This window comes from Amblyraja radiata, chromosome 1 (genome assembly GCF_010909765.2).
Source record: "Amblyraja radiata isolate CabotCenter1 chromosome 1, sAmbRad1.1.pri, whole genome shotgun sequence".
Lineage (NCBI taxonomy): Eukaryota > Metazoa > Chordata > Chondrichthyes > Rajiformes > Rajidae > Amblyraja > Amblyraja radiata.
In genome coordinates this window covers 72941440-72966082 of record NC_045956.1, presented here as the reverse complement: position 1 = coordinate 72966082, position 24643 = coordinate 72941440, and the positions used below count along the sequence as shown (strand labels likewise).

General features: G+C 44.4%; 1 protein-coding gene across 1 annotated transcript in view; it reads right to left on the bottom strand.

The window, feature by feature from the left end:
- The window catches only part of cds1 (CDP-diacylglycerol synthase 1), a 157511-nt gene that overhangs the window by 88439 nt on the left and 44429 nt on the right, over positions 1-24643 (bottom strand). The window contains exon 2 of the mRNA XM_033024092.1: positions 12987-13126. Within this exon, the coding sequence (XP_032879983.1) occupies positions 12987-13126 (140 nt within the window). The remainder of the gene's footprint in view (positions 1-12986; positions 13127-24643) is intronic.

Here is a 24643-nt window from a genome sequence, read left to right as displayed (position 1 = left end):
GGGGATCTTATAGAAACTTACAAAATTCTTAAGGGGTTGGACAGGCTAGATGCAGGAAGATTGTTCCCGATGTTGGGGAAGTCCACTACAAGGGGTCACAGTTTAAGGATAAGGGGGAAATCTTTTAGGACCGAGATGAGGAAAACATTTTTCACACAGAGAGTGATGAATCTCTGGAATTCTCTGCCACAGAAGGTAGTTGAGGCCAGTTCATTGGCTATATTTAAGAGGGAGTTAGATGTGGCCCTTGTGGCTAAAGGGATCAGGGGGTATGGAGAGAAGGCAGGTACAGGATACTGAGTTGGATGATCAGCCATGATCATATTGACTGGCCTACTCCTGCACCTATTTTCTATGTTTCTATGTTTCTATGTGGGATAGTCAGCATAGTTTTATACATGGGAGGTTATGTCTCACAAATTGGATTGATTTTTTTGAAGACGTGACCAAAAGGGTCGATGAGGGCAGAGTTGTAGATGTTGTATACATGGATTTCAGTAAGGCATTTGACAAGATTCCACATGGTAGGCTGCTCTGGAAGGTTAGATTCCAGGGGATCCAAGAACAGATAGCTGCATGGATAGCTAATTGGCTCCATGAAAAGAAGTTCAAGTTCAAGTGAGTTTATTGTCATGTGTCCCTGTATAGGACAATGAAATTCTTGCTTTGCTTAAGCACACAGAAAATAGTAGGCATTTACTACAAAACAGATAAATGTGTCCATATACCATGATATAAATATATACACACATGAATAAATAAACTGATAGTGCAAATAACAGAAAGTGGTTGGTAATAATCAGAGTTTTGTCCGAGCCAGGTTTAATAGCCTGATGGCTGAGGGGAAGTAACTATTCCTGAACCTGGTTGTTGCAGTCTTCAGGCTCCTGTACCTTCTACCTGAAGGTAGCAGGGAGATGAGTGTGTGGCCAGGATGGTGTGGGTCTTTGATGATACTGCCAGCCTTTTTGAGGCAGCGACTGCGATAAATCCCCTCAATGGAAGGAAGGTCAGAGCCGATGATGGACTGGGCAGTGTTTACTACTTTTTGTAGTCTTTTCCTCTCCAGGGCGCTCAAATTGCCGAACCAAGCCACGATGCAACCGGTCAGCATGCTCTCGACTGTGCACCTGTAGAAGTTAGAGAGAGTCTTCCTTGACAATCCGACTCTCCGTAATCTTCTCAGAAAGTAGAGGCGCTGATGTGCTTTTTTGATGATTGCATTAGTGTTCTCGGACCAGGAAAGATCTTCAGAGATGTGCACGCCCAGGAATTTGAAGCTCTTGACCCTTTCAACCATCGACCCGTTGATATAAATGGGGCTGTGGGTCCCCCTCCTACTCCTTCCAAAGTCCACAATCAGTTCCTTGGTTTTGCTGGTGTTGAGGGCCAGGTTATTGCGCTGGCACCATATGGACAGTTGCTCGATCTCTCTTCTGTACTCTGACTCATCCCCATCAGTGATACGCCCCACAATAGTGGTGTCGTCAGCGAACTTGATGATGGAGTTCGCACTGTGGTTCGCTACGCAGTCATGGGTATAGAGTGAGTACAGCAGGGGGCTGAGCACGCAGCCTTGAGGTGCTCCCGTGCTGATTGTTATTGAGGCTGACACATTTCCACCAATACGAACAGACTGTGGTCTGTGGACGAGGAAGTCAAGGATCCAGTTGCAGAGGGATGCGCAGAGACCCAGTTCTGCGAGTTTGGTAACCAGTTTGGAGGGGATGATTGTGTTAAATGCCGAGCTGTAATCAATGAATAACAGCCTGACATATGAGTTTTTGTTGTCCAAGTGGTCCAGTGCGGAGTGGAGGGCCAGCAAGATCGCATCCACCGTTGATCTGTTGTGGCGGTACGCGAACTGCAGTGGGTCCAGGTTTTTGTCGATGTAGGAGTTGATTTGCTCCATGATCAACCTCTCAAAGCACTTCATCACCACCGGAGTTAGTGCCACTGGTCGATAGTCATTGAGGCATGTCACCTTACTCTTCTTGGGCACCGGTATAATTGATGCCCTTTTAAAGCAGGTGGGGACCTCAGACCTCAGAAGTGAGAGGTTGAAAATGTCCGTAAAAACTCCCGCCAGTTGGTCCGCACAGGTTTTTAGAACACGACCGGGTATACCATCAGGACCAGGTGCTTTTCGGGGGTTCACCCCCCTGAAGGATTTCCTGACATCGGCCTCTGTGACTGAGACTGAAATGCCATCGCAGCGAATGGGGGATCGGGAAGGCACATCAGTATTTTCCCTGTCAAAGCGTACGTAAAACGCATTGAGCTCGTCAGGGAGTGATGTTACACCGGCATTCGAGCTGCCTCCTGGTTTTGCCTTGTAGGAGGTGATTGCATTCAGACCCTGCCACAGCTGCCGAACATCTGTCTCGTCCTCCAGTTTGGAGCAGAAGTCCCTTTTGGCCTTTTTGATGGCCTTACCAAGGTCGTATCTGGTCTTCATGTAGGCCACTGTATCATCGGAGGTGAATGCCCTGTGTCTGGACTTCAGGAGAGTGCGGATCTCAAAGTTCATCCAAGGTTTCTGATTGGGAAACACTCGGAAGGTTTTTGTAGGGATGCAGTCCTCCACACATTTCTTTATGAAGTCTGTAACGACTGTGGCATATTCGTTCAAGTCCGTTGCCGAGTCCTTGAACATTGCCCAGTCTACAGACTCCAAACAGTCCTGGAGTTGTTCTTCTGCCCCCCCCCCCGACCAGCTCTGTGCTGTCCTCACTTCTGGGGGTGCGCTCTTTAATTGCTGCCTGTAGGCAGGAAGAAGCAGCACCGCGGTATGGTCGGATTTACCGAAGTGAGGGCGAGGGATAGAACGATAGGCATTCTTGATGGTGGTGTAGCAGTGGTCGAGGGTGTTAGGTCCTCTGGTGCAGCAGGAGACATGTTGGTGGAAGTTGGGGAGTGATTTCTTGAGGTTCGCCTTATTGATATTATTTATTTAAATCATTTGCTATGTCGCTCTTCCAGGGAGATGCTAAATGCATTTCGTTGTCTCTGTACTGTACACTGACAATGACAATTAAAATTGAATCTGAATCTGAATCTGAAGTCCCCAGCAATGGTGGTAAATGCCTCGGGGTAAGACGTCTGGTGTTTGTTGACCATGGCCTGCAGCTCCTCCAGTGCCAGACGGGCGTCTGCCTGGGGTGGGATGTAGACCGCGGTCAGGATAACGGAGGTGAATTCTCTCGGGAGGTAGAAGGGACGGCACTTCACTGCCAGATGTTCAAGGTGTGGAGAGCAGGAGTTGGACAGGACTGCCACAGGTGGCAGGCAGGCAGGTGGCAGAGGGTGATGGTGGAAGGATGCTTCTCGGACTGGAGGCCTGTGATTATTGGTGTGCCTCGGGGTTCGGTGCTCGGCCCGTTACTGTTTGTTATCTACATCAATGATTTGGATGAGAACATACAGGACAAAATTAGCAAGTTTGCCGATGATACAAAAGTGGTTGGTTTTGCAGATAGAGAACATAGGTTCAAGGTGAAGCGGAAAAGATTTAATAGGAATCTGAGGGGTAACTTTTTCACACAAAGGGTGGTGGATGTATGGAACAAGCTGCCAGATGAGGTATTTGAGGCAGGGACTATCCCAACGTTTAAGAAACAGTTAAGACAGGTACATGGATATGACAGGTTTGGAGGGATATGGACCAAGCGCAGGCAGGTGGCAGGCAGTCAGGTGGTAGATGGGACAGTTTGGCCAATGTGGGCAAGTTGGGCCTGTTTCCACACTGTATCACTCTATGAATTGTTGATAACGTCCTGCACCGTCAACGATACTCCCCGTCATCTGCGAACTTACTAATCGCACCTTGTACATTCTCATCCAAACTGTTGATATAAATGCCGAGTAACAATGGGCCAAGCATCGATCCATGCAATCTTACCTTCCAGACTAGCCTACCATGCAAGACGTTGTGCAAGGCCTTGTTAGGGTTCATTTCAACAATGTTCACCGCCCTGCTCTTACCAATTCTCTTGGTAACTTCTACAAAAAAAAATCAAACACAATTTCCCATGCAGAAAGCGTGCTGAATTTCCTTAATCAGTTATGTCTATCCAAATACTGATAGATCCTGTCCCTCAGGATTTCCCACGGTAATTTATCTCCAACTGATGCAAGTCTCACTGGCGTGCAGTTCTTGGTTTGTCCATTCTGCTCTTCTTAAATGATAGTCCAACAATAATCATTCTCTTTTGGAACATTACATGTGGCTAGTGATGATGCAAGTATCTCTGCAAGGGCCTCTGCAATTTGTTCCCCATCGTCCCACTTTCAAGCATGCACTTGGTCTAGCTATAGGGATTTATCCACTGTGGGTTGGGGATGTGGCTGAGTCAACAACCCAACACTCACAGTAGGGTAAGCTCACATTATATGGTTTATTCATAGTGAATGACAATAGGAACAAGGTCACTGTGGGGGCGCAGTCATAGAGTCATACCGTGTGGAAACAGGCCCTTCAGCCCAACTTGCCCACACCGGCCAACATGTCCCAACTACACTAGTCCCACCTGCCAGCATTTAGCCCATATCCCTCCAAACCTGTCCTATCCATATACCTGTCTAACTGCTTCTTAAATGTTGGGGTAGTCCCTGCCTCAACTACCTCCTCTGGCAGCTTGTTCCATTCATCGACCACCCTTTGTGTGAAAAAGTTACCCCTCAGATTCCTATTTAATCGTTTCCCCTTCACCTTAAACCTATGTCCTCTGATCCTTGATTCACCTACTCTGTGCAAGAGAATAGGAATACTTTGTCACATGTGACTAGGCACAGTGACATTCTTTGCTTGCATACACAATGTATACAAACAGCAGACACCTACAGCACTGGCAAAGTTACAAAGCACGGTGGATCCTCCATTTGTCACCCTTCCCCCACGCCGGGTCCCCATTGTCCTTTGTTCCCCACCCCCCCCTATTGTCCTATGTGCATCTACCCGATTTATTCCTCTTGTGATCTTATACACCTCTATAAAATCACCCCTCATCCTCCTGCACTCCAAGGAATAGACTCCCAGCCTGCTCAGCCTCTGTCTATAGCTCAGTCCCTGTAGTCCTGGGAGCATCCTCAAAACTCTTCTCTGTACCAGTCCAGTTTGACAACATCTTGCCTATAACACGATGCCCAGAACTGAACACAATACTCGAAATGTGGCCTTACCAACATCTTATACAACTGCAACATGACCTCGCAACTTCTATACTCAAGACTCTGGTTGATGAAGGCCAATGTGTCAAAAGCCTTTTTGTCCACCCGATCTACCTGCGACTCCACCTTCAGGGAGCTATGCATCTGCACTCCTCGATCTCTCTGCTCCACAACACTACCCAGAGCCATACCATTCACTGTGTAGGTCCTGCCCGTTAGACTTCCCAAAATGCAACACATCACATTTTTCTGCATTAAATTCCATCAACCATTCCTCTGCCCACAGCTAACTGATGAAGATCCTGCTGCAATTATTCACAACCATCTTCACTAGGTGCAAAACCAACCACTTTTGTATCATCTGCAAACTTGCTAATCTTGCCGTGTATGTTCTCATCCAAATCATTGATGTAGATGACAAACAGTAAAGGGGCCAGCACCAAACCCCGAGGCACACCACTAGTCACAGGCCTCCAGTCCGAGAAGCAACCTTCCACCATCACCCTCTGGTTCCTTCCATGAAGCCAATTTCCTATCAATTCAGCTCTGTCTCTCCTTGGATCCCATGCGATCTAACCGTCCAGAGCAACCTACCACGAGGAACCTTGTTGAATGCTTTACTGAAGTCCATATATACATCTACAGCTCTGCCCTTATCGACCTTTTTGGTCGCATCTTCAAAAAGCTCAGATTTGTAAGACACGACCTCCCACGTACAAAACCATGTCAACCATCCATATTCAGCCCTTGTCTGTCCAAATGCCTGAATATCCTATCCTTCAGAATACCCTCCAGTAACTTTCCAACAACAGATGTTAAGCTCACGCCTATAGTTCCCAGCATTTTCCCTGCAGCCCTTCTTGAATAATGGCACAACATTTGCCACCCTACAGTCTTCCGGCACCTCTCCTGTATTTAAAGATGACTCGTAAATTTCAACTAGGGCTCACACAATTTCCTCTTTGGTTTCCCACAATGTCCCTCATTGTGCACATGAGGAGGCTTTGGCAATCACGCTTGCCCGGCAGCTCAATATTGACCTTGAAGAGGAGGCGATGACAGTCTCAGGCGTGTCCTGGCGGCTCGGACTTGGCTTCAAAAAGTACGCCGGCTGTTGTGGGCTTATCCAACCGCTCAGTCCTGGTCTTGAAGGAGGCGATGCAGCGATCTCAGGTTGTCCTGGCGGCTCTGCCTTGGCCTTGAAGAGGAGTCACTGGGTTTCGGGTTTGTCCTGGTGGCTGTCTTTGCCTTAGGGGAAGTGCAGGTATTCTCAGTCTTGTCCTGGCGGCTCAGCCTACCCACTCCTGGGGGGTGGGGGGGGGGGGATGGGTTGGGAGAGGTGGAGGGGCAGGTGAGGAGGGATTACCGGTTTCAGACTTGTGCTGCTGCTCAGTCTTGGTCTCAACAGAGTGCTGTTGTTCTACTCTCACTGATTGACACCCCAAGAATATTTTCTCCGAGACTAATGTTAAAAACAACCCCACCCTACCTTTCCAACATACCTTTATCATAGCTGTAACATTTGTAACCTGTAATTTGTAACATTGCGCCAGCCCTGCCCTTCTGTCAGCCACAGTTCTGTTATGGCCATGACATCCCCGTCCCCCAAGCCAATCTACAGCCAGAGTTTATCCGCCTTACCCAACAAACTGTCTTGAATTGAAACAAATACAGTTTGAACTACCAGTATCTTCCCTCTCTTTACCATGCTTCTCTGACAGTCATATCTACTAAACATGCTCTCCTTGACTGCAGCATCTGCTCCTGGCTTCTCATGCGCCTCAATGACCCAACCCCAGGCCAATATAGTTTAAACCCTTCCAACTTATCTTCCTCCCAGGATATTGGCTTCTCCAGTTCAGGTGCCCTCATCCTGATGGAAAATGGACAAAGGAGAGCCAGTGGATGTAGTGTACCTGGACTTTCAGAAAGCATATGATAAGGTCCCACATAGGAGAATAGTGGGCAAAATTAGAGCACACGGTATTGGGGGTAGAGTGCTGACATGGATAGAGAAGTGGTTGGCAGACAGGAAACAAAGAGTAGGCCGCCTTAACGGGTCCCTTTCAGAATGGCAGGCAGTGGCTAGTGGGGTACTGCAAGGCTCGGTTCTGGGACCGCAGCTATTTACAATATACATCAATGATTTGGATGAAGGGATTCAAACTAACACTAGCAAATTTGCAGATGACACAAAGCTGTGTGGCAGTGTGAACTGTGAGGAGGATGCTATGAGAATGCAGGGTGACTTCGACAGGTTGGGGGAGTGGGCAGATGCATGGCAGATGAAGTTTGATGCGGATAAATGTGAGGTTATCCACTTTGGTAGCAAAAACAGGAAGGCTGATTACTATCTAAATGGCTTTAAGTTGGGAAAAGGGGAAGTACAACGGGATCTGGGGGTCCTTGTACATCAGTCTATGAAAGTAAGCATGCGGGTACAGCAGGCAGTGAAGAAAGCGAATGGCATGTTGGCCTTTATAACAAGAGGAATCGAATATAGGAGCAAAGAGGTCCTTCTGCAGTTATACAGAGCCCTAGTGAGACCACACCTGGAGTATTGTGTGCAGTTTTGGTCCCCTAATTTGAGGAAGGACATTCTTGCTATTGAGGGAGTGCGGCATAGGTTTACAAGGTTAATTCCCGGGATGGCGGGAGTGTCATATGCTGAGAGAATGGAGCAGCTGGGCTTGTACATTCTGGAGATTAGAAGGATGAGAGGGCATCTCATTGAAACACATAAGATTGTTAAGGGCTTGGACACACTAGAGGCAGGAAACATGTTCCCGATGTTGGGGGAGTCCAGAACCAGGGGCCACAGTTTAAGAATAAGGAGTAAGCCATTTAGAACGGAGACGAGGAAACACTTTTTCTCACAGAGTGGCGAGTCTGTGGAATTCTCTGCCTCAGAAGGCGGTGGAGGCAGGTTCTCTGGATGCTTTGATTGAATCCTTTATTTGTCATTCAGACCTTTCGGTCTGAACGAAATGCTGTTGCCTGCAGCCATACATGTAATAATAACAAAACACAATAAACACAAATTAACATCCACCACAGTGAGTTCACCAAACACCTCCTCACTGTGATGGAGGCAAAAGTCTTAGAGTTACTGTCTCTTCCCTCCTCTTCTCCCTCTGCGCCGAGGCGATACCCCACCGGGCGATGGTAAGTCAGTCCCGCGGTTCAAGCTCCGCGGCCCGGGGGGTGGTCGAAGCTGCCTGCAGCTGTTGCAACGGGTACTCCGGAAAACAGGCACCAGCCTGTGACCTGCGAGCTCCCGACATTGTCCTCCATTGGCCCGCGGCCGAGCCCCGGATCCAGGTCGCCGCCGCCAGAACGCCGCCTCAGCCGCCGTAGCACCGTCTCCGCTCCGCACCGGGCCGCCCACAAGGCAGCGTCTCAGCCCCGCACCAGGCTGCCCCCATGGAAGCACCTTCCAGCCGGGAGCCGGTCCGCCCTCACGGCAGTGACTCAGCCCCGCACCGGGCTGCTCACACGGGAGCGTCTTCCAGCCGGTAGCCGTGCCGGCCGCACAGGAGTGTCTCAGCTCCGCACCGTCCGCCCTCACCGGAGCGCCGAGTCGTGCCGCTACCCGGACGTCGCCACAGCTCGAAGACGGCCAGCCTCGCGTTGGTGAGTCCTGGCTGGCTCTACCTCCGGACCCTCGAGGTCGGTCGCAGGTTGGAGGCCGCCAGCTCCGCCATTAGGCCTCAGCGCAGACGGGGGAAGAGAAGGGGGATACGACAAAAAGTCGCATTCCCCCGAAGGGAGAGACAGAAAGCTCTGTTTCACCCCCCCCCCACACACATAACACCACCTAATAACCAAAAAATGTACTAAACTAGACAAAAAAAAACCAACATAAAAAGTAAAAACAGACAGACTGCAGGCGAGCCGCAGCTGTATCACAGCGCCGCCACTTCCTTTCAAGAGAGAGCTAGATAGGGCTCTTAAAAATAGCAGTCAGGGGATATGGGGAGAAGGTAGGAACGGGGTACTGATTGGGGATGATCAGCCATGATCACATTGAATGGCAGTGCTGGCTCAAAGGGCCAAATGGCCTACTCCTGCATCTATTGTCTATCCCTTTTGTACAGATCATATCTGCCCCAGAAGAGATCCAAATGATCCAAGAACCTGAAGCTTTAATAATTTAGGAAATAATTGAAGTTCCTGCAACTTTCACATATAAATATTGCATGGAGCATTTTCCCCAACTCTAACTAACTTTAAAAAAATCCAATGATAAATTCAAGGCAAAATAAAACTTTAATCTTCACTGTAACTGAATTAAACTTGAATGTTATAGCGTCAAATTAAATGAACAACAAAAAATGGAAAACTGAATTCAGGTCCAAGTATTGTAACACCATACATAGATGTTTGCTTTAAAAAAATTAGATGAACATATGATAATATCGGAATTTAAGTTTGAACGTTGTTAGGTTAAGTACCATTTCAAGGATCACAAATGTTTTGGTTGACATCTAAACGTAGCACTGAGGCCTGATGTCCTTTCAATGAGAGCAGAAAAATAATCCCTCATGCCCAGCCCCTTGTATATCCCTTGAGCAACACCACAGAGCGAGCTATTTGTGAGGGCTTACAATGCACAAATTGAGTGTTCTACATTACAGTAATGGTTACATTTTAGAAGTGCTTCAATGGTTTCAAGGTAGTGACATTAGTTAACAAAAGTTCATTTACAGAAATGCAAGATTTTGCCAAGACCTTTCCTGGTGATTTTTTTGGTGCTTAGTATGAAAAGAAATGAAACACGTTTACTTGTCAAGAAATGGAACACGTTTACTTGTCTCATGCTACTACCTGCCCAAATGTAAAATTATGAAATTAGAAAATTATGCCATTATTGTCAGCATTAAATGTTCACAGAATATAAATTGCCTGTTAATCAAAAATCCACATCATCTCAACATCAGCCATCAACTGCAAACCTTTAACTTTGGACAATCTTCTCTTTAGTTCCTATACCCACTTCGGTTGGTTTCTCCAAGTAGATCTTATTTATTAATGTAAGTTTATTGGTCAAGTATTCACATACAAGGAATTTGCCTTGGTGCTCCACCCACAAATAACAACATGATATACAGTGACAGTTACGAATGACTCAGAAAACACTAAACATTAATAATAATAAAACATTAATGATAAAACACCATTGATCAAGCATGTGAACCAACAAAATACCAGGTCAAAGGGAAGCTACAGATTTTTGGCTGTTGAGTAGAGCAACTACTCGTGGATAAAAACTGTTTTAATGTCTGGCTGTGGCAGCTTTGACAATCCAGAGTCGCCTTCCAGAGGGAAGTGATTCAAAGAGTTTGTGGCCAGGGTGAGAGGGGTCAGAGATGATCTTGCCCGCTCGCTTCCTGGCCCTTGCAGTGTACAGTTCATGAATGGAGGGAAGGTTGCAGCCAATAATCTTCTCTGCTGATCGGACGATTCGCTGCAGCCTCCAGGTGTCGTGCTTGGTGGCTGAGCCAAATCAGACCATGATGGAGAAGGTGAGAACAGACTCTGCGATGACCGTGTAGAATTGGACCATCATTGCCTGTGGCAGATTGTGCTTCCTCAGCTGCCGCAGGAAGTACATCCTCTGTTGTGTCGTCCGCAAACTTGAGAAGCTTGACAGAGGTGTCTGTGGAGGTGCAGTCGTTGGTGTAGAGAGAGTAGAGGAGAGGAGAGAGTACGCAGCCTTGCGGTGCTCCTATGCTGAGCGTTTGCGGGTCCGAGATGTGCTTTCCCAGCCTCACATGCTGCTTCCTGTCAGGAAGTTGGTGATCAACTGACAGAGGGGTTCAGGCACAGTCAACTCAGAAAGTTTGGAGTGTAGTAGCTCTGGCACAATGGTGTTGAATGCAGAGCTAAAATCAACAATCAGGATCCTCGCATAGGTCCCCTGGCGGTCTAGGTGCTGTAGGATGACTTGCAGGCCGAGGATGATTGTATCATCCACAGATCTATTGGCCCGATATGCAAACTGCAGAGGGTCCAGCAGGGAGTTTGTGATATTTTTCAACTTGGCCAGCACAAGCCTTTCGAGTGTCTTCATGACTACAGAGGTCAGTGCGACAGGCCTGTAGTCATTAAGACAAGTAATCCTTGCCTTTTTGGGTACAGGGACAACAGTGGAGACTTTGAAGCAGGCAGGGACAGTACATGTTTGCAGGGACTGGTTAAAAATGTCTGAATAAACAGAATATTTTATGCTCATGCACAGAAAGCTGGGTTACATTTGCCCACGTTTTGAATTAATAAAATTAAGACAAGTCATGGATAGTCCATAGACACCACAGAGAATTGTAAAACAAGATTGATCAGTTATGCCAAACTTTAGTTGTCACACAGACTCTGAGCACAGAAACAGGCCCTTCAGCCCACGCAAACTATCGGCAACTCAATTTACACTAATTCCATTTGATTGTTCCCTCATTCCAGCTATTCCCTTCAAATCCTACCACTCATCTGCAACTCCTCTCAAACCCTATTACTTACTTGCACTCTAGGAGCAATTTAGAGTGGTCAATTAACCTGTGCAAAAGCAAACTGACGTACCTGGAGAAACCCAAGCAATCACAGGAAGAATGTACAAACTCCACAGACAACTCCTTTTAGGATCTAAGAAGGGATGCTGTGGCTGTGTGGCTGTGTGGCAGTGGCGCTACGAGCTGTGCTACTGTGATATCTGACACATTTAAGAAATAAGAGCTAAAATAAAAAGTATAGTTAAAAGTTTAAGTAGGATACTGGAAATGGAAAGAAAGCGGCGACTTAATAAGCAGCAAAAATGCCAAATTCACAGAAGCACTAAACAATGCAGTATCATGCATCAAGAGAAGTTGGAGGCTACAGCCAGGTGGAATTGTCTAAGATAATCACGAGCTCGTTCTAATTTTGTCAGAGATGAAGAGATATTTGAGAGTGAATTGTTCAATTATCCTTCCATTGTAAGATATATTTTTGGTTTAATAACTGTAATGGTGATGTTAATAAAACAAAGCGATAGAGTTCCATTTCACGTTAGCACTTCAACTCCCCCTCCCATTCCCAATCCGACCTCTCTGTCCTGGGTCTCCTCCATTGCCAGAGTGAGCAACAGCGGAAATTGGAGGAACAGCACCTCATATTCCGTCTGGGGACCTTGCGTCCTTATGGCATTAACATAGAATTCTCCCAATTTGGCTAGCCCTTGCTGTCTCCTCCCACCCTCCCATCCGCCCGCCCTCGGGCTCCTCCTCCTCCTCCCCTTTTCCTTCTTTCTTTCCCCCACCCCCCCATCAGTCTGAAGAAGGGTTTCGGCCCGAAACGTCGCCTATTTCCTTCGCTCCATAGATGCTGCTGCACCCGCTGAGTTTCCCCAGCAATTTTGTGTACCAAAGCGATAGAGTTGCTGCCTTACAGCATAAGAGACCCGGGTTCAATCCTGACATTGGGTGCTTGAGTGTACGGAGTTTTGTATGTTCTCCACGTGACCTGCGTGGGTTTTCCCTGGGAGCTCCGGTTTCTTCCCACATTCCAAAGACGTACATGTTTATATGTTAATTGGCTTGGTAAATAAAATTGTAAATTGCCCCTGGTGTGTGTAGGATAGTGTTAATGTACGGGGGATCATGGTCGGCATGGACTCGGTGGGACGAACAGCCTGTTTCCGCGCTGAATCTCTAAACTAAACATTGAATACATCCATATTTGTCTTACACCTTAAGATAGAATGGTTTGGGTAGAGAGAGTGGAGAAAAGACAGTAGATTGACTAAATATTAATACATTTCATACACCACAAACCAAAATGGTTACCTTGATGATAACCCTGATAACGCCTTATTGAATACTTCTGGAGTGCTGTCATTGGAGGGTGGAACATCAAGAATATCCAAATCACTTTTTACATGTGTATCACCAACTTCCAGACCTGCTCCATCATCCCCATCAATCTCCTGAATCACAAAAAGAAATAAAAAGTTATCTGAGAATTTTACGCAAGGATTCAGCCATTGAAATAAATGGAAATCAACTCATAATTATTAAAATCTTGGAGACTACTTGGGAGTTAGTTCTGTGATGTTCTTTACATTTTGTGTGAATCACAAATATTTTATGTGCGAGATTAAAAGGCATCCTATGACAATAATGCGCTGTGAGCAAAGTACAACAATAAGGAAAGTAAATGCAGAGATGTAGAACTAGTGTGAAATCACATAGAAAGTAGTATCGGGGAGACTACTCTGGACCCTCAAGATAACTCTGCAATTCAATAAAATCCAATTGTAGCTTCAGCTGTGCATTTCTGTCTACCCACCGTAATCTAACACCACCCTTCTTTATCAATCTTAAGACTACTCATCATTTCTACTGATTTTTGAGAAAGGAGATGCCAAAGGCTCTCATCCATTGAGAAAGCATTTCAGATCACCTGTCGTAAATGGGCGATCCCTTATATTTAAAAACTGGAGCTCTAGTTCTAGATTGTCCCAAAGAGGAAAAATTATCTTCACATTAACCCTGCCAAGGCCTCTCAAATCACAAAACAAGGGAAGCTTACATCCCAGGAATAAGGTCACCTGAAACAAAAAGCATAAATAACCTTGTATAACTAAACAGAGCAGTATTGGAAGGTTTAAATTAAAATGCAAAACACAAAGAGCTGAGTACCACAGTGAGTCAGGCAGCATCTGTGGAGGGAATGGACAGGCAATATCTCTCTTCTGAAAAAGTGTCCTGACCCAAAACGTCCGCTATGTATTGATTTCCGCTACAGATACTGCCTGCCCCACTGAGTTACTCCAGCACTGTGTTTTGTTCAAGATTCCAGCATCTGCAGTTCCTCGTACCTGTTTAAAGTAACTAGACTAAGTGGGACCCGTGTTCACACGGGAGGGCTTGTCCCCCGACGCAATATTCCACCTCTACAATTCCAATATTGGGGGGGGGCTTTCTGGAGCGCTGGTATGGGTGTTGTTGGCTGCAGGGACTACTGGTCTCTAGAGGGCTAGTATGGACATTGTGGGCCAAATGGATTCTTGGGGTGGCAGCTCAGTCCCTCAAGCCTGATGTGCTGGCAGCTCACTCACGGCTTGTGGGCTGGCAGTTGACTCACCGCTATTCCTTCCATTTGAAGCAGAGTGCAAGGCCACCAAATTCAAATCCATTTTCCTACCATTTCAAGCAGGGTGCAAGGCCACCAAATTCAACTGCAGTTTCTCACCTCTTCGAGCAGGGTGCAAGGCCACAAAATTCAAGTGCAGTTTAATACCACTTCAAGCAGGGTGCATGGCCACCAAATTCAAGTGCAGTTTCATACCATTCAAGGAGGGTGCAAGGCCACCAAATTCAAATGCAGTTTCATACCATTTCAAGCAAGGTGAAACCACCATAAAACCACCATAAAACCACACAAAACACCACACTCACAGTTCAGTAGACATTCAGTGTGTTCAGTTAATTCACAGCTCAGACAGTTGTGACCTCTCCCTCCCCCATCATGCAGAGACTGAGCCACACCCACACTTCCGGGTTTTATAATCCCTCCCCCTTCCATCGGAAAAGTTGTGACCTTCATGGCGTGATTGACAGGAGAGATTCTCAACATTTTTTTAAACACTTTTATTTTTCATTGATGGGAAGAATCCTCTGCACCTGATCAGCGGAGGGGGACTGAGTAAGATGGGCAAAAATCACAGCTGTAAGTGGTAGCGTTTTACCTAAAATCAATATATAATCAATATACCTAAAACCAAAACAGAAAGTTGTCAAGTTTAGACAAACAACCCTTTGCAGTGCCTTTTCACTTCAACCCAAACAACCATTTGCAGTGCATTTTCACTTCAACCCAAACAACATTAGCAGTGCATTTTACTTCAACCCAAACAACCATTTGCAGTGCATTTTTACTTCAACCCAAACAACCATTTGCAGTACATTTTTACTTCAACCCACACCCCCCCCCCCCCCAACAACCCTTTGCAGTGCCTTTTCACTTCAACGCATACCCCCCCAAACAACCCTTTGCAGTGCCTTTTCACTTCAACCCTAACCTCCCCCCCCCCCCCAAACAACCCTTTGCAGTGCCCTTTCACTTCAAGATTCAAGATTCAAGATTATTTAATGACCACACAGTCAAGCTGGTGGAATTCATATTCAGTACAGGATTTTACACAATAAGCTGATTCCAGTCATGCAGACATACAGTTTGTGGTACAGAAGAACACAGTAAGCAGAACATAACATAACATAAAACACAGACAACATACAGGATACAGTACATGCACAGGGTGGCTTTGTGATATTATCATAAAGTGTTCAGAGTTCGAATTGCATATGGGTAGAAACTGTTTTTGAATCGTGATGTTTTGGCAGGCAGTGAGCTGTAGCGCCTCCCTGAGGGCAGCAGGTGGAAGATGTGGTGAGCTGGGTGGGAGGGATCAACCCAAAACTCAAAACTCCCCAAACAACCATTTGCAGTGCATTTTTACTTCAACCCAAACCCCCCCCAAACAACCATTTACAGCATATTTTCACTTCAACCCAAAAAAACCCCAAACAACCATTTGCAGTGCATTTTCACTTCAACCCAACCCCCCCCCCCCCCAAACAACCATTTGCAGTGCATTTTCACTTCAACCCAAACCCCCCCCCCCCCAAAACAACCATTTGCAGTGTATTTTCACTTCAACCCAAAACACCCCCAATCAACCATTTGCAGTGCATTTTCACTTCAACCCAAACCCCCCCAAACAACCATTTGCAGTGCATTTTTACTTCAACCCAAACAACCATTTGCAGTGCATTTTTACTTCAACCCAAACAACCATTTGCAGTGCATTTTTACTTCAACCCAAACAACCATTTGCAGTGCATTTTTTCTTCAACCCAAACAACCATTTGCAGAGCATTTTTTCTTCAACCCAAACAACCATTTAAAGTGCATTTTTACTTCAAACCAACCATATTTTCATTTTCAAACCACATTAAGGATACTCACAGTTGAGTAGACATGTGTTCAGTGTTATTCAGAGCTCAGAGAGACGTGACTCTCTGGCTTCCTCCATCTTGCAGAGACTGAGTGAGGCACACCACTTCCTGGTTTTATAGCCCCTCCCCTCCCTCCAGCAGGGGCCGCAGAGAGAATGGTGATTTTAAAAAAAAACATTAATATCTCTTTGATTTTTCATCGATGGGAAAAATCCTCTGGTCCAGGAAGGCGGAGGGGGGCTCTGAGCCAGGTGACCAAAAATGACGGCTGTAGGTGGCGGCGTTCTCTCGGAAATCGCAGCACAGTGAGCCAAAAGCGGTCAAGATCAGACTTTTAGTAATATAGATATGGCTGGAGCGAGATATTTGAGACCAAAGATAAGGAAAAACCCAAAGTAGCATCATCACTAGAACTGAAGCAGATGATTCGGCAATGAGAAAATTCAGGAGAGGGTAAACTCTGTAAGTAATAATGCTTGTCAAGACTAGAGCTGAAATTCAAGGATGACAATAAAGTTCAGCATTTCAAAACTCTGAAGTGGTAGACTGAACCTAGACTGAGATGTTTGCATATGACTAATAAAACATTCAAAATCAAAGCAACGTTGAAAGCTTTAAAAATTGTGGATGGAAAGGATACAGGATTCTGGGTATATGGTTTGGGTAAATCCAAAAGCAATATTCTTGGCTGCATCAACCAGTCCAATTACAAACGGTGAATATAGAAAAATGGTATACTAAGACATGGGAGGCAGATAAGAGATGGAATCAGAAAGGAAATCGGATGTAGACACAAAATGCTGGAGTAACTCAGCGGGACAGGCAGCATCTCTGGAGAAAAGGATTGGGTGACGTTTCGGGTCGAGACCGTTCTTCAGTTCCTTCTTCAAGTAAATCGGGTGTATGTGAGAGAACACCACCAATATAAAGTATCCCAAAGTAAAAAGCTATTCATGTGATGAGGGGAAATCTTTTTAGAAATGCTATAGCAGTCAACACATACTGTACATTCCTAGCATCATAAGATTATTAGCAAAACAATTGCTTTCTCTCTTCATTGTAAAAATGGATGTGATGAAGCCGAATTTTAGTTAAAATATATGAAGATATTAAATTGGCTTCTGGGCTAGCTTACAGCTTATATTTAGTCTCAAATTAGGCTTGCCTTAGGTTGCGGTGTGTGAGATAATAAATACCATAACATTGTCTCCCAAGTGACAAGCAGAGAAGAGCTAGATCTCTTTGAAGTAAGATGCCGTAAACAAAGTGGCCAATGTTATGGGGGAGGAGGCGAGAAAGGAAGAGAGAAACAGCTAGTCATATCTGTGAAGTAAGATGCCATAAACCAAATGGCCAATGTTTATGAGGGACCAAATGACAGCGAGGAAGCAGCAAAAGAGCTAGGGTGTTCTCTGTGAAGATAAAATGTCGTAAACCAAATGGCCAATGATATCTTGTACTATGTAAACAAAAGGCCTTTGATGTGATGCATTCTGTGGAAACCTTTTCCTGTACCTCTGACCATGACTAATGTCTGTGAAATGTGCTAAGGGGACAAAAAAACCCTATTTAAGGCAATGTAATTCTGTTGTTCAGTGTGGTGGACGGAGGACGGTCAAGTGTCTGTATTGGTCACTTGACTGGAGTTCTCCCTCCCTTCCATCGGCCGATGTTAAGTAAAGTTGTGAACTGGTCTACCAAACAGTTTGTGTGGTGTCTGTTTATTAAGAAGCGAACCTGTTTTGTTGTTAAGAAAAGTAGCTTTTTCATTGGCGTAGTTATGCAGGCCTCGCTGGGACCACATCAACAGCTGACTGTGCAAGAGGTTGCAGAGGTTGCCGGGATTGGAAGGGAGATAACTGAGCTCTATCGGCCCCCTTGTCAGACCGACTCCCTAGAAACTCCCGGGAACATCTGTGATCCTTCAGCAGACATTGAATTGGTTCCCTGCCGAGGTTCTTAGAAACAGACAAAGGTAAGACCAGTTGGGCTTTATATGGTTTTTTATTAAGAAGGGATTGTGTATGTATTTTTAAGACAGAATTGTGTATGTATTTTTAAGAAGGAATTGTGTATATTTTTAAGAAGGACTTGAGCGGTTTCTCTTTCTCTCTCTCTCTGTCTATCTCTCTTTGTTTTCTTTTTTTCTCTCTTTCTACTAAGGGCTCATCGGCCTCGTTGAGACATCCGTGATTTGTCGGGTTGAGATACGGGGGTTGAGGTTTGCGTCTGGCTTATTGAGACATCCGAAGGGTTGTCGGATTAAGAAATAAGTGGCGTTGTATATTAAAAAGTACGAAGTCTGCCAGGTTGAGAAACGGGGGTCCCGGTTAGCGGGTCTGCTTCGTTGAGACACCTGGGGCTTATTTTAAGGGATAAGACGTCTGCCAGGTTGAGAAAAGGGGGTCTCGGTTAGCGAGTCGGCCTCGTTGAGACACTTGGGTCGTATATTAAAGAGTTAAAAAGTCAGCCAAATTGAGAAACTGGGGTCTCGAGTAGCGAGTCGGCCTGGTTGATATATTTGGAACGATTCGGAATTAAGAAGTCTGTTTTCTCTTTCTCTTTCTTTCTATCTATCTATGGGGAATGCTCTGGATAACAGTCCAACATATGTGTTATTTGAATCCTAGGTATAATAAGACATTTAGAATTTTAAGTTACAAGTTGACCAAACGGTTAGGGGATGAAGCCTGGCCAGTAGGGGGAACATGGAATGTAGAGACATTTATATGGGAAAGGAAGGCAGGAAAGAAATGGAAGAAAGGAATTAAAACATGGGACGCAGACGCAGTGAAGAAGCATGAGGAGAGTATAGAGTTTGAAGTTGGATGGATGCTGTATGTAAGAAGGGGATAGAGTTAAGAAACAAGGATAGCACTCGGAAAGGATGGAACGTATTGCAACTAGAATGCCAGTGGGCAGAGGAACAAGAGGAAATAATTAAAAGACAGACAGGAGGTGAGGAACAGTTGATGGTTAGTAAAAAATAAACCCAGTACTGGTAAATCCTCTGGAGGAGACTTCATGTCTGGCACAACGACCCTATTTGGTAATGAAGATGAGGAGTTAGATAATCTTGGGAGATGCCCACCTCCCTATGCCCTACCAGTAGCAATGGCATCTTTACCTGGGACAGTTCCGTCAGTAACATCCCTATACCTTGAAGTTCTGAACTTACAAAGCTCCCCAGGATTGGGAGCACGGGAATGCCTTTCTGTGCGTAATTTGTTTAAGGCATTGATGCTACCAGAACAGCTGGTCATTATTAAAAGTACTGCACACACTGGTGCTGGGGACCCTATAGCAAAAGGCAATAGGTTGCTGATAGTGTATCCAAACAGGCAGCCTGTACATCCAAATGCGTAGTGACAGCACGTAAACAGGCGCTAGCAAATAGAACGGTCCTGCCAAACATGAAGGAGGTATGTACATTACAGAGGGACGCCTCTCATATATAATAATAACTATGGAAACAAGAGGGCTGTGCCATTGATTCAGCACACATGTTGGTGTATTCGATACATTTTTACTCGTCTTACCCATGCTGGTAAGGAGGGAATGATAGGATAACAAAGGAAATGTGGTGGCAGGCCTCTGAATGTAAAATTTGCCAACAAAGTAATCCTGGCAAATCATTTAAGATACCCTCAGGGGTGACGCCAATGCCATCACGATCGTTTGAATGCATACAAGATTGATTTTATTGAAATGCCAAGGGCCCAGTGTTATAAATATTGCTTAGTGATTTTAGATTTATTTAGCAGGTGGAGTGAAGCTCTACCAACCACTAATAATACTGCTGAAACTATGGTAACATTGTTGTTAAGAGAAGTTATTCCCAGGTTTGGCCTACCTACTGTCATAAATTCAGACAATGGTCCTCATTTTAACCACTATTAATAAGGAAATATGTGCACATTTTAATATTCGACTGCAATTTCACTGTGTACACCACCCACAGGCATCTGGGATGGTGGAAAGAGTCAATGAGGATTGCAAAACAAAATTACCCCGGAGGTAAATCCTTTTTCTGACAGGCAACTATGTTATAAAAAAATTGGGGATGAAGGGAAATTTGATGGAGAAATGAGGAAAGAGCTAGGGAGACTGAAAAGTCACGGGGAGTCTGACTAATCATGATCTGGATCAATGTCCAATTAGGGTTAGGGAACCAGGATTTTGGTAAACAGATGTCTTGTCAGAAAAAGGGAAAGTAAATTACAAAGAGATGTCTTTGAAGATGAAATATTATATACTGCTGGTAAAACAATGTTTTTGTATATATACTGCTGGTAAAACAATGTTTTTGTATATATACTGCTGGTAAAACAATGTTTTTGTATATGTACTGCTTGTAAAGCAATGTTTTTTGTATGTGGAATGTGTGAAATTCAAAGCAATGAGCAAAGTTGTGTGTCACTTTAAGAAGTTTGTCCTTTAAAATGCAAATGGACAGTTTATGGTGTGCTCCGTTAAGAAACAGGCATGAATGGGGGGCGGAGCTATACTCGAATGATAAAGTGTTGGTTGATTATAAATCTTTTGAACCAAGTTTTTTTTAAAAAGACTCTTCCCGATTAAAGTGTTAAATGAGATTGGAAATGTCAAAATTACAGAGAAAAAGAAAATGTATTATTGATTACTGATTCTGAGTGAGTTCTTTTGGGAAAGATTGTTTTGATATGATAACAGAGGTTGTCTTTTAAAATGCAAATGAAGCAAGATTACTGTTTTCAAGCAAACAAAAAGATTTTGAAGCATGGGCTGTTTGAGGGAAATGATGGTAGATGAAAAATTGTATTATGACTTACAAAAGGGGGTTTGAGGGAACTCACAATGAGGGATCAAAGGTGAGAAGATAAAGTAGATTGGGGAAGAGAACATATTTGGAGAATTGAATATTTAGGTGGGGAGAGCCTCTTCGGATATAATCGGATTAAAGAATAAATTCACAGGGAAGTGTTAAGAAGGAACTGGAGATTCTGGAGGATCAAATGTAGACAAAAATGCTGGAGAAACTCAGCTGGTGAACAAGATTCACAACTTTTTATTGATACAGGAAAAGCTGCTGTGTCCACCCCCTGGAGAGTGGGGGGAAGCCACCTACAGGCCCTGGGCAATTAACTAATTATGTATGGTCGGCAATTAACCCATGTCTTGCCAGATCTACATTCCCAGGTTGGAGGAGTTTTTGCTGGAAACCAGTGACCAAGGCCATAAAAGCTATACGATGATGGTGCTGGGACAAGAAAAAATTGAGACTGTATTGAAAAGAACAACCAAGTGTTGCTAACAACATGAACTGCTGTAAAGATTGAAGATCATCGTCGCTGGATACATTTGATTGACTGTGAACAGTTTGTGGAAACAAGGACGATGGGCTATTGATGCTCCCTTTATTCTGGGGTGGCCCAGCCCACATGGACTGAACTTTCTTCAGACTGGCAAGCTTGTGGACTAACCCACATTTAAAGGATGGTACACACCTCCTTTTAAACAAGATTGAAGTCAAACATGACAAGCGCAGCAAAGATATCCTGACTACAGACAGTAAGAGGTCTGCAAAGGCCAGTTAAATCTACCTGTTTTTGCCACAACCAAGGCACTGGTGTATTTTTAGGAAACAGTATATTTGTGACAGGCATTGTTATGTTGCAAATGCAGTGCCACACAAGAGAAGCATGAACCAGTTACACCAGCACACGGGGAATTCCAAGCGAAGCCGAATAAAGGCTGAGCAATTTTTATGATCCTTTTCCTGTCCTATGGTAGTATCTTAGTGTCACGTTCGGGGGAGGTTGGTGGCCATTTAAAATGTTTGGAGGGACTTGTGGAACGATTGTCCACTATGAAATGATTGTGTTACTAGTGTACTATTAATTTGTCTGATGAGATGCTTATGGTCTTTCGTATGTACTCAGCAAGGACTGTAGTTGTTATCAAAATTTTGATAAAAGGATGGAATGATGAAGCCGAATTTTAGTTAAAATATAAGAAGATATTAAATTGGCTTCTGGGCTAGCTTACAGCTTATATTTAGTCTCAAATTAGGCTTGCCTTAGGTTGCGGTGTGTGAGATAATAAATACCATAACATTGTCTCCCAAGTGACAAGCAGAGAAGAGCTAGATCTCTTTGAAGTAAGATGCCGTAAACAAAGTGGCCAATGTTATGGGGGAGGAGGCGAGAAAGGAAGAGAGAAACAGCTAGTCATATCTGTGAAGTAAGATGCCATAAACCAAATGGCCAATGTTTATGAGGGACCAAATGACAGCGAGGAAGCAGCAAAAGAGCTAGGGTGATCTCTGTGAAGATAAAATGTCGTAAACCAAATGGCCAATGTTATCTTGTACTATGTAAACAAAAGGCCTTTGATGTGATGCATTCTGTGGAAACCTTTTCCTGTACCTCTGACCATGACTAATGTCTGTGAAATGTGCTAAGGGGACAACAAAAACCCTATTTAAGGCAATGTAATTCTGTTGTTCAGTGTGGTGGACGGAGGACGGTGAAGTGTCTGTATTGGTCACTTGACTGGAGTTCTCCCTCCCTTCCATCGGCCGATGTTAAGTAAAGTTGTGAACTGGTCTACCAAACAGTTTGTGTGGTGTCTGTTTATTAAGAAGCGAACCTGTTTTGTTGTTAAGAAAAGTAGCTTTTTCAGATGATGTGGAAAAACAACTTTTTCACTCTTAGAATAGAACAGTACAGCACACAGACATGCCCACAATGTCCGTGCCAAATATGATGCCTTTAAACAAATCTCCTATTTCTGCATATAATTCATATCCCTTCATACCCTCTACATATCCATGTGCACATCGAAAAGCTACTTAAATGCCGTTATCATATCTCCTCCACCACCAACTCTGGCAACATTCTCTTTGTGAAAACACTTGCTCCACACAACTCTTTTAAACTTTCCCCCTCTAACCACCCTCGGAAAAAGGTTCTGAATATCTACCCTCTCTATGGCTCTCATAATTTTATGTGCTTCTATGAGGTCTCCCCTCAACCTCTGATGTTCCAGAGAAAAATCTTCTGCATCTTCTCCAAAACCTCCACATCCTTCATATAATGGGGCAACGAGAACTGTGCATAATACTCCAAAAGCAGCCTAACCATAAAACCATAGTCCAATAGAGATGCTACATGACTGCCTGACTCTTATGCTCAATGCCCTGACCAATGAAGGCAAACCTGCTATATGGCTTCTTTATCACTCTATCTCATTGTATTGCCACTCTCAGGAATGATGGACTTCAACCCCAAGATCCCTCTGTACATCAATGCTGTTAAAGGTATTGACATTAACTGTATACTTTCACTTTACATTTGATTTCCAAAAGTGCAGCACTTCACACTTGTTCAGACAAAACTTAATTTGCCATTTCTGCAGTTGATCCATATTTCATTATATACTTTGACAGCTCTCCACACTGTCTGCAAGTCCACATATTTTGGTGTTGTCTGCAAATTTACTAATTAAACTATCAACATTTACATCCAAATCATTTTGTATGCAATCACAGAGGTCCCAGCACATATAGTGGTGAAACTCAACCGGTTACAGAGTTGCACCACAACCCTGTCTTCTAAGAGTATCCCAGCAACAAGTGTACATGCACAATGATCAGAGGAAGTATTTTATGAAGTCTAGTGCATACAGAATCGTAAACAGTCAAACTGAAAAGGTCATGAATTCTGGCATAAATTCAAAAGAGGAAACCACTGGATCATTTCAATATCATCCACAACAAAATCTTCAATCCCTTCTCTTCCTTATTCACACTTACTTTATGAAATGAAGCTACCTTCCACCTCAGAACTGAGTGACATACTAGCTGCTAATGAATTTCTGCATTATTAGTATTGGTTATTATCGTCATGTGCTCCAAGATACAGCGAAACACTTGTTTGCATGCTATCCAATTAAATCATATTAATACATGAATACAATCAGGCCATAAACAAGTGCAACAGATAGAGCAAAGAGCACAATACCAGTGTTCAGAATATAATTTCTCAACATTGTAGCATAATAGTTCCAGAGAAAAAAAGTTCAATGTCCGCAACAAGATAGGTTGGAAAATTAAGACAATACCCTAGCTTATGGAAGAACCGCACAACAGTCTAGAACACAGGGGGAGAAGCTGTTCTTGAATTTGGTGGTACATGTTTTCAGGCTTCTGCCCTATGGGAGCAAGGAGAAGAGGGAATTACAGCAGTGGGAAAGGTACTTGACTATGTTGGCTGCTTTCCCAAGGCAGTGAAGTGTAGATGGAGTTAACAGTGGGGAGTCCGGTCTGTGCAATCCAGAGCCATTTTCCAAACCAAGCTGTGATGTAAGCCAACAGTATGCTTTCTATATTGTATCTGTAGAAATTGCTAAAAGTTGTTGGAAATATAGTGAATTTCGTCAGTTTCATGATCTTGGTGTACTTTTTAGCCGTAGCTTCAATGTGGTTGGTCTGAGACAGATTG